Genomic DNA, 11,032 nt, shown 5'->3' with positions numbered 1-11,032 from the left:
ATGTGACACAATTTGACGAAAAACGTGGTGTTCTACTCAACAGACTCCTGGTCAATTGGGAAACTAAAATGGACGTAGATGCAAAGAGTCATTTTATAGACATTTCAACGTTAAGAGGCTAAACAAAATTGCTACCCTTAAATGCCAATCAATGCCACAGAAATTTGTCTGAGAAGTCGAGCATTTCCCATCCTGCCTCTTCCAGCTGAAACAGAGAGGTCATTTCAAAACCTATGAATGGTACCCATGGCAAAAAGCTATTGATATATTATTCTGGTAACTAATAAGAACACTGCACATAGCTTCACAACTTTCTCTGCAACTGCTGGTAGTATTGGAGTGTGTGCCATAGCTTTCTGGAAGTTAGATAACGTGGCTGCACTAAATACCCATGAAGTAGCGACACTGAAATGTTTCAACATGCTTTATGCTATTATCTTTCTATGTTATGTGTCTTATTAAACCAAACGGCAGACACAGAAGGCAGCTACAGCTACTCGCATGTTTCCAAAGCAGGCATATTTATTATGTTTTTAAATAAAAGAAGACCGACTGAGAGGACTTGCTCCTCACCTCTAACACATGATTTAGGCACATGATTTACAAAGTCTAGGTCTAAATCCCAAGATTTGAAAGGTGTGGTCCATTCTCCTCTAAATTACTGCCCCATTTGATTTGGTGAGAGTAACCAAACTCACATTTAAAAAGTAGATATCCTTATCAATGGTGTCCCTATTTATTGAAGCTTAAACCGATACATTAAAGATCTCCTAGAAAGGAAAGTGAGTATTGCACCCACACTGAGAATAGTTCATGAGGAAAAGTCTCCTTCAGAGTAGGGAGAATGCAGGAGCCTGCATGGTGACACAGATCCAAGTGCTGAGAGCACAGAGGGTTCTTTGAACACACAGGAAGAAGAATACCCATAGTGCCATAACTTTAACACACTGCTGAACACGAATATCCCTCGGAGATAACAGACATACCAAATACATTCATGATAAGCTTACTCCAATGATTAGTGTGCACCAAGAAATGGTCAAAGTGAAGAGACCACAAAGGCCCTTGGAATTCACTTCAGAGGACTTTACGCACCAGGGGATCATAAGTAATTCTCCAAAGTAATCAACTGTGACCTCATTCAAAGTCATTAATTAGCTGTAGTTCAAAGACTTGAAGGTGCTCCTTCAGTTTCTCCCGCACGTCTGTCTGGGCCCGTTTCTCCCGAATGCGTTCCTGCTGCAGCCCACAGATTCTCATGCGTAGACGCTGCTCCCGGCGCTTGCAAGCTTGGAGCTGCCTCTGGGCTTTGTCCAGTGCGTCCAGTGCAGCCTCAGCTCGACGTTTCCAAAGTAGGGCATTACCTACATGGTAGCTGTGCTCGTTCTGAATGTAGGCTCCAAGGGGAGGAGGGAGGCGCAACATGTACACGGAGGGAGACACCGGGCGGGGGGGTTCAGACTCCTGGGCCGAGCTGCTGCTTGTGGGCACAACGGCTTCGAAGCCTGAGGGAGTCACTGAAACATCATCGTCATCATCATCAACTGCAGATGGTGTATCTAGTATGAGTTCAGAGTTTGGCACACTGCATGTGAGAGATGTCGCCTCGTGACCATCCTTCGACGTAGGACCTAAATGATTTGGGGGGACAATTGTAACCACTGTGCTCTTCTTCCCGGAGTTCCCATCCGGAGTGCTTAGGTTTCCTGCGTAAACTCTATGGAAGTTGGCAAATTCTGAAGGGGAGGGTGAACTAGCTTCAGCAAAACACAGCACTTCCGTTGACTCTTCAGAATCTGCATGAGAAGCTCTTACAACTTGTCTGAAAACAAAAGATGAAACAAATTATTTAGTCTACATTCGTTAAATATATAATGTAAGTGCATTTTCATAATGGGATCATCAATAGATTGCACACTCATGGAACAGTAGGGAAAAATCTTTTGTCCCTTGTGTCACGCTTTATGGGAGGCTAACATCAATGACTTCAGGATGTAGAATGCATTCTTTGTGTTGTCCACAAGCGTTTTCGTTCTTTTTTTCTGTTATTCAGTAACATTTGAGAGCTGTGGCTTTATTCATTGTATTAATGTAAGCATTCTTAGGCTCTTTACCGGGCTGCATAATGAGGTACATTTAGATTTTATTAAGATAATGAAATGAATTCAAACAAGACATCTACTTTGGTCATCAGTTGTTAATGCACTGAGAACGTGAAGCAAAGATGAAGGACATTACGTTGTTTTAAGATAACATGAACATGAAGGAGGGAGAGAGTACGGCTACTTCAGTGTTTACCGGCATTTAAGGAGAATGAACTAGGTAAGACATGTAACCAGTGCGGTCAAGGTTTAGCTTAAAGAAACGAGTGAAAATATTTTCCTATTTTCTATTATGGGGTGTTAAGCCCTACAGAGGCTTGTTTTAGCATTAACCTTATAGCATGAAAGATGCGGCGAGGCAGTAAAAATTGAAATGGAAATGCCAATAACTCGTGTGTTTTTCCATATGGGGCAGAACACCACGGTAACATGAAGATAATACGCCGTCTCATGTGACCCTTCCTGCATCGCGGCGAGCAATTTAGCTGTATTTAACTAAATATGAAAATGCGTAGACAACATACTTGTTCTGTAGATGTGAGTGATGGAAGTGAGATGTATTTTGCTGCAGTTAAGGAGAACAGTGTCTGGAATCAGTCTGTTAATGAACAGTAGTAGCTCAGCGACTGTATTCTTCTACCTAGGAACATGCCCAACTTGGGGGAACTGCTTCATTCTCGGATACTTGCTTGTTCCATTTTTTGGTCCCCAGCATACAAAGTCCCTTGCCCAAGAGCTGAAATATATGAATGTGTGTATTCCCTCTTTGAGCAATTGTGGGCTGTGGAATATCTTATTGGTCAGCAGACCAGATGTGGCTCGACTTTTGACTTATTAAAGAAAAGCCCACTCTAACAAATGGTGACTCTAGTGTGTTCAATAAGTTGGTGGGCTGCATGCTCAGGACAATCCCTAGGTATAGCAGAACTGACTAAGGAATGTAATAGACACACAACTGGGATCGCAATAAAGTCACGTCCTTTCGGAGACTATGGAGATATGGCCTGCACAGATGCTAGGTCACAATTCAAGGAGGTTACAGGTAAAGTACGGTCGCGTTACTTTTGTAACCCAGCACTAGTCTCCTAGGGCCGACACTGGGGGCTTAACTCATAACAGGTAGGTAATTGCGTTTCAGTATGTCGTTTGATTTTTAAAGAACATTTGCAGTTTTCAAAAGTAGAAATTTCATAGAAAAGCAGATAATGGGTTCCTATGGAGAAAATACAGGTTACTAGTAACCCCGCTAGGGATTACTTTTGCAGTTCAGTACTGGGCGGAAAGGTACAGTACAGGCTTCTCTCCTGATCACAGGTGAGTATTTTCGAATTCAGACTTTGGCTGATTTTATAGGAATACTTTCAGTTTTCAAATCTTCACACCTAGAAAATTTTCGAGTAACAAATAGGTCAATGTTATCCAATGGCAGGTAAGTGAATTACCGGTTTCCAGGTGAGTACTTGGTTGGTAAAGTTAGGGTTCTGGGCATAGACTCAGGGGTCCCCAAGGGTCAGGTGAGTACAGTTCGTTCAGTCCCAGCGGCGCAGGGGCGGCCGGGTGCAGAGGTAGATAGGCCAAATGTTATCCAATGAGGGAAAGGGGGCCTTCGGTTGGTGGCGGCTGGCTAGCAGGCCACACGGCTCTGGGAGCTGGGCTCCTGGTCACTTGCTCTGGGCAAGGGGGGGAAGTAGGATAGGGTAAAGAGATCACAGCCAGCGGCACTCGGGCGGCTGGGTGCAGGGTGCTTTTGAGCCGTCAAGCGCTCAATGTTATCCAATGAGGATCTTGAAAAAGGAATAAAGGCTGCAGGCTCGGGGATGGTGACTCTCCAGGGGCGACCAGCATTTTGAGAGGTAAGTTGGGATGTTGGAGCACAGGTGGGTACCCCAAAGGGAGGCAGAGGGGGCTGTAGGGTGTCGGGTGCAGGGGTGTCTTTGGGTGTCGGAAAAGTTACCCTCGGCTGGTCGCGGTTGGGGTGGCCCCTGGTTCTGAGTCTGCAGGCGTCGGCTGGTTCATTGAGGAGAGTCTTTGGGCACTGGACTTCGGGTCCCAGTCGCCGGGGGGACGTCCTCGTGGTCTTGGTTCGGGTTGGCCCGGCCCGGGCTCGGCTGGTGCAGAGTGGGCTGGTCAGGAGCTTCCTGGTGGGCACCTGGTGGGTTGTTGCAGCAGAACCTCTGCTGATGGGAGTTCAAATCGTCGAGAGTGTCAAGGCAGGCAGGTCCTCTGGGTGTCCCAAGGTTGCTGTCCGCGGAGGTCGCCGGGTTTAGGCAGGAGCAGGTTCCAGGATTAACAGGCCGGTACGGCTGGGGCCAAGTTAGTTGTTGTCCTGTTGTTAGCAGCTGCACGGCGGGTCTTCTTCGTCTTGATCTTCTTTCTTCTTTTTGATATCGAGATCTGAGGAAGGAAGGTTCAGGGAGCCCCTAAATTCTAATTTTAGGGGCGTCACAGGCAGGGCAAGGGCAGGGACCAATGGCTCCCTGTCCTGGGGTGAGTACACCCCCTAGCCTGCTCCTCTCCTGTGGGAGGGGGGTAGGAGCCTAGTAGGGATTGGGCAGGACTCCCCATCTACAAGATGGCTGGAGCCCGGGGTCGTACTCCACCTCGTCTCCTTCACCTGAAGGGTGGAGTTGGCACGGGTTGGCACCCCCCCCTTCCTGACGTGGTTTTTCCCGCCAGTCTTCCCGTCAGATTGGGGGTAGGACTGGTGGGGGGCTGGTTGCTGGATACAGCAAATGGTCTGGGGAAGCTCTCGGAGGCGGTATGCCTTTGAAGCTTCTCCCTGTCCATCCTTGGGGAGGAGACATAGCACCTTGCACAGGAGGTGCTTTGTTGCAGACCCTGGAGAGCAGGGGGCTCTCCACCCAGGGGTCCAGCAACATGTCTGCAGTGTGGCAGCCTCTGCAGCCACTCAGCCCAGATGTGGATTGTAGGTTCGGGTTTTGGAGGGCATCTCTGAGATGCCCTCTCGTGCGTGTTACATTAAATCCGATACTGGCATCAGTGCGGGTTTAATGTGCTGAGAAGTTTAATACCAAACTTGTCAGTCTTCAGGGTAGCCATTATGGTGCTGTGGAGTTCGTAATGACAACCTCCCAGCACCATATACTCTTAAATGGCATCAGTGCACTTACAGTGCCCAGGAATGGTCCTGGGTACTGTAGGGACACAGGGCTCATGCACCTGTGCCCTCAACTCTGGCATAGGGCACCCGGCTAGAGGGGTGACTAAGGTATGCCAGGGCAGTGGGTTCTGTGGACATGGCACACAGGGATGTGTACCATGTTGACTCTTGTTTTAGTTCTGTACTTAGGCACTCAGCCTGCAAAGGCAGGGTGTGGGTACCAGGGTACAGGGCCCCTGAGGGTGGCACAATCAGTGCTGCAGCCCTCAGGGGTCTTCTCTGGCCACCATGCCCTGGGTACCTAGAGTACCATTTATTAGGGGCTGACAGGGGGCCAGAGATGCCAATTGGGTATTTTGTTTCAGCATAGTGTTTAGGGAAGGAACACAGGCCCTGGGTACCTGATTGGGAGAGACCCAGGGCACACTCAGTCTAAGCACATCAGCAGTTCAGAAAAAAGTGGGGGCATACCAAGGCAAGAAAGATGGCACTTTCTCACAACAGGGATGTGAAAATATGCATCTTCCAAGTCCAACGCAACCATCCAGTCTCCGGGGTCGAGGGCAGCCAAGACCGGAGTCAACATCTTGAACTTCTCCTTCTGGAGGAAGCGATTGACGTTCCTGAGGTCCAAGATGGGGCGCAGGCCCCCTTGGCCCAGGAACGTGCTTGATGGCCCCTTTGGCCAAGAGGGCCGGGGATTCCTGTTTGAGAAGCGCAAAGTAATCCCCCAACATGATGTGGAACTGAGGTGGCATGGCTGGGGGGGGGGGGGGGGCAGACTCGAAGGGGAGAGAATAGCCCCTTGGGACAATTTGTAGCACCCACCTGTCCGAAGTGACAGAGCGCCAGTGGAGAGGTGATGTTGAATCCTGCCGCCCACCGGCGTGGGGCGCACCCCAAAGCTTGGACTAGGAAGGCTTTGAGGCGGATGCTGCAGGAGCACGCTGGCCCCCTGTGCCGCCACGGTTGCCACCACGCCCGCGCTGAGATTGGTTCTGTACAGGCCTCTGGCTGAAGGAACGTGTAGGGGTGCCCCTTTCCGTAGCCACGAAAGGTAGACGTGGCTGGGTGTGTGGTGGAGAGACCCAAGGACTTGGCTGTTGCCCGAGAGTCATTGAAACGCTCCAGCGCACTGTCTGCCTTATCGCCAAACAGGCGAGTACCATCAAAAGGCATGTCCATGAGGGAACTCTGGACATCCCTCGAAAATCCTGTGGACTGCAGTCAGGCGTGGCGACGCAAGGCCACTGTCGTGGAGATGGCTCTCCCCAAAGAGTCCGCGGTGTCCAACCCACACCGAATGGCAAACTTCGGGACATCCTTCCCCATCGCAACAGCTTGGGAAAGTACAGCCCAAACATCCTCCGGGCACTGGGGCAGAGTTTGCGCCACCGTGTCCCACACAGCGTGAGAGTAGCGGCCAAAGAGGCATGCGGTGTTGACTGACCGCAGCCCAAGGCTGGAAGAGGAAGACAACTTCTTGCCAAACTGCTCCAGCTTTTTCGATTCCTTATCCGGAGGTGCGGTAGGGAATGCACTTTGGGAAGTGGTGGCCTGAATGACCAGGCTCTCCGGTGTTGAATGATTTGTTAAAAAGGCAGGGTCACCGGGTGCTGGGCGGTGACGCCTGGCCACGTTTTTATCCACAGGAACCCCTGTGGCTTGCCTAGACCAGGAGCCCATCAAAACATCCGTCAAGGCCTAATTGAACGGAATCAGGGGTTCCATAAAACTTGCCGCCGGCTGAAGCACTTCAGTAAGGAGCTTCGTCTTGAGGGTAACAGTAGGCAGATCAAGGGTCAAGAGCCTCAGCTGCCCTACGGAGCACCACAGTGTATGTGGCGCCTTCCTCCATGATAGCAGGAGGAGACACAAACCCATGCTCAGAGGAGAGGTCAAGGCCACCTGCATCCTCGGAGTACCCCGCCCACTCATGTTCGGACTCGCACTGCCGTGCAAGAGGGTCCTTCGACCCCTCCCAGTCATCCCCCTCCTCCACGGCCCAAGGCACAGGCTTCAGCGGTGGGGGAGGCACAGGGGAAAACAAATGCTCCAACGGCACCGGGGACGTCGCCAGTCGGCGTGGATCCAGCCCCATGTCCCAATTATGGTCCCAAGCCGGAGCAAAATTGCCCGAAAAACTCGGGCAAGGGCGGAAGTGGGGCGAACTAAACTCATTTTGGTGCCGAAAATGGTGCCGGGACCTGAGGCGCCAGCGGAGGACCCTGCGGCGTCGAGGCGGAGCTGCAGGCAGAGGACCTTGCGGCACCGACATCGGAGCTGGTGGCAAGCAAGGGCCCTCAATAGGGACAGCGGGAGCCCTAAGCCTGAAAAGGCAGTCCATGGCGGCAAGAAACTCTTGCACCTGGGCCGGAGTCACCAACGGACCCGGGTAGGGCGGGTAGGCCGCGGGATTCTCCGGCTCCAACGGAGCGGTGGGGGAAGGACCCCTGGCCCCCTCATCCGCGTCAGAGGACCAACAGGGGAGGGACGGAGAGCGTACGCGCTTCTTAGACTTTTTCTTGTGATGTCTCTTACCCAATTCCGAGGGTGAAGACTTGGACCCCGGGGAGCGATGATGATGGGTCAGCGGTCGGTCCCTCGAGCAACCCCTGGACCTCTAACGGCGCGGAGACGACTGCCGGGCCTCCGGCAGCTTTCGGGACCACTCCCGCAAAGCCTTCGGAGCCATGGCTAGACAGTTGGAACATGACCAGGAGTCATGGTCGCGCTTCAGACAGCAGAGACAGACACCATGGGGGTCGGCCACCGACATCGTACGGCGGCAGGCCCCGCAGGATTTAAACCTAGGCATCCCTACATAGCACCAGGAGTCAAAGACTCAAAAAGCAGTAGACAAAAAGTCTCAAAGTTAGTAAAAAAGTGACTAGGGTACGTGCTCTAACTGGATCTGCGCTTGCTGGTGCGGAAAAAGAAAGAGCTGACGTCAGCGTGCATTGATGGCGCCTAAGTAGTCTCCGTGACGTCATCTCGGCGCTTACGACACCAGCGACGCGGAGCCGCACTACTGCTGATGAAAAACTTTACGGATCCAGTCTGACGCCTGGGGATATTCTAAGGTAAGAAATCTATCACTAACGTGGCTCTTTCAGATAGAAGTAATGCATCAGTAAGGGAAACAAACCGTAAAGTTTTATCAATCAATACCACAGATATCAAATCACCTACATTCAACTTACGGTTTGTGGAGAATAATCAGCATCGCTTCATTCTGACTAGATTCAGATTTAATTTGATCCAGTTAATGCTGGGCTATTTTTTCCCTAAACAAATTACCGCCCTGTCCTTGTGACAACCAGACAGCCCAATCAACTTCACACCTTCTCCTTTTTTGTTCAATATACACAACTGAGAGGAGGGCTTTCATTGTTCCACTCTTGAGGAAATTCTCAACGAGGTCTGTAGCATCTGCTCTCTTTTTATTTTACTCACTAGAAACCCCATTGGTCTGTTTTGCGCTAGCCTCCTTCTTACTGGCAGCTATGAGATGCCATCAAGTTTAATGCACTACATCTTTTGCAATTTGAGATCAGTTTAAACTGTTTTATTCTGTCTTTTTCCTAGTCCATGAATGTATTTGTGTATTTATCTCTTATGCACAGTGTTTAACCGCGGCTTGGACCTGCTTTTAAATTTTGTATCTATTGTATGCCTAATGTTAATGCATCTTTTATGCTATTTTTATGTGTGTACTTTTATGCATTTTTATGAAGTGCGAAATAAGGCTGATTGATGATGAGTATTGAAGTCAAATTCAGATGATAATGGGGGACATGATGAAGAGAGTCAGTTATGAATGTAAGGTGGGCTGGCTCTTAGTCGACAAAGTCCTTCAATCCACACCAATACAGCCTGCGAGGAAGCATGATGGAGGAGCCGACAATAGTTCAGTCAGAGCTCAAGTATCGGCGTGAGTTCTGAGGAGCAGGCTCCATTCAAGGCAAGAAGACAGTGACAAGATCCAGGGAGGGGGATCTTAGTTAGGTTTCCTGGAAACCCTACTAGTTGTTCAGAGTTTATGGTTACTCAGAGGTTATTCTAATATGAGTAAAGGGTTGCATTTAGTTCTGAGTGAAGGGAAGGTGCAGTTAAAGTAGCGCAGCGAGGATAAGGTGACAAGCAACTGACCGGTCCCAAATAGCTGTTGCTGTTCATCTATCTATAACTGATAGGACAGTTGAGCGATAGGGTGAGAGTCCTTTGTAGGTATTAAATATTTACACTTAGACAGAAAGAGCATGGGATTTTAGTTGACCTTTGTAGTGATTTAGGAGTCCCTAGCGAGAGAGCATAGTATCCCAGTGCATACTTTCCTCTGAGTCAGACTAGTTCAAGATGACCACTGCTGAGGGAGCTTAAACTAGTCCTCCTTTAAGAGGAGTTGCTCAACTCTCTTCTGTTTTTATGACTACCGAGTGTTCTGAGGAGATGGATGCTATTTCTGGGGGAGGGACCTCTGGGGGTTGCAGGGTCTTTAGAAAAGCAGTAAGAGTGGTCAGGATGAAGAGTAGAAAAGCATTTATTTTGTTTTTTTCCCAGGAGTGTTGAAGGCCACGAATGGAAGCCTTGTCCGAGCTACTCGGTCAACACCGACTTACCTGCTAGCGGTTTGGCTTTTTCGGTATGGTCGCAATGGCACCGCGTTGCTTTAAGATCCATAACCTAGTTTAGGCATTTTTACATTGGGTGATTAGGGCCGGCTCTAGGGCTATGCCTACAGCTACTCCTCAATACTGGGAGGAAGGGGAACAACTAGAGCGCCAACCGAAGACGAGGCACAATGCCCATCGTGGGACATAGAGAGAAGCCCGGTTGGAGAGCCCGAACGAAGAACGTTTTTCTGTGCTAACAGGAGAGGATAGGCCAAAGTCAGATGACAAACACCAGAATGTGACGACCCTGAGCTCGATTGGTAACATGACCGAACCAGACGGCAAAAAAAACAACAAGCATTTGCAATGCAATAGGTTTCGCATTTGCGAGAGTTTGGGCTATTTTTATTGTAAATGACATTGCCTTTTATTTGTGTTTTGGTTTTTGAAACATAAATAAAAGCCATTGTCATTTACAATACCAATAGGTCAAACTCGCGTAAATGCAAGACCTATTGCATTGCAAATGCTTGTTGTTACCGAAAAGCCCTTTCTACAGCGCATACTGGCTCTTTTTACGTTACTCACAAAAACAAATAAGTACAGGTAAAGCACAAGATGGCTTTGTGTTACCAAAAGCACAATGCTCCAGCACTGGAATTATAATCAACATAGTGGCAGAACTAAAATCCCAATGGCAGGAGTCAAGGGGCCTCACAAGGAACATATTAACCTGTAATAATGTGCTAGAATCTGTTGGAGGAATATGGTTAAAGATCAGTGTGCACACTGATGAGAGGCATGTGAGTCTAGGACAGTGTCTCCTATGAATGAGCAGTGCAGACCCTGAGTAACAGTCTCTTAGTCATGCAGTTTTGCCATCTGCACTAGTCCTGTTATCATCAGCGCTATTCTTATTGTTGTCATCGGCACTAGTCTTGTTGTCATCGGCACTAGTCTCGTTGTCATCGGCACTAGTCTCGTTGTCATCGGCACTAGTCTCATTGTTATCAGCACTATTTTCGTAGTTGTCATTAGTGTTGTCATCAGCACTAGTCTCATTGTGGTCATGAGTGCTATTCTCACTGTTCTCGTTAGCACTAGTCCCACTGTTATCAGAGCTATAGTCATTGTTATCATCAGTGCTATTCTTTTTGTTGGCATCAGCACTAGTCCCATTGTTATCAGTGCCT

General features: G+C 49.2%; 1 protein-coding gene across 2 annotated transcripts in view; it reads right to left on the bottom strand.

The window, feature by feature from the left end:
• Positions 1–500: 500 nt before the first annotated feature.
• The window catches only part of THAP7 (THAP domain containing 7), a 146,873-nt gene continuing 136,341 nt past the window's right edge, over positions 501–11,032 (bottom strand). For both annotated transcript variants that reach the window (XM_078654813.1, XM_078654814.1), the window contains exon 7: positions 501–1,822. In XM_078654813.1, the coding sequence (XP_078510939.1) occupies positions 1,138–1,822 (685 nt within the window). In that variant the 3' untranslated portion in view covers positions 501–1,137. The remainder of the gene's footprint in view (positions 1,823–11,032) is intronic.

The sequence above is a fragment of the Lissotriton helveticus genome, chromosome 7, assembly GCF_964261635.1.
Source record: "Lissotriton helveticus chromosome 7, aLisHel1.1, whole genome shotgun sequence".
Lineage (NCBI taxonomy): Eukaryota > Metazoa > Chordata > Amphibia > Caudata > Salamandridae > Lissotriton > Lissotriton helveticus.
Note: the sequence above shows the minus strand (reverse complement) of the source record. Positions and strands in the feature narration are given on the sequence as shown.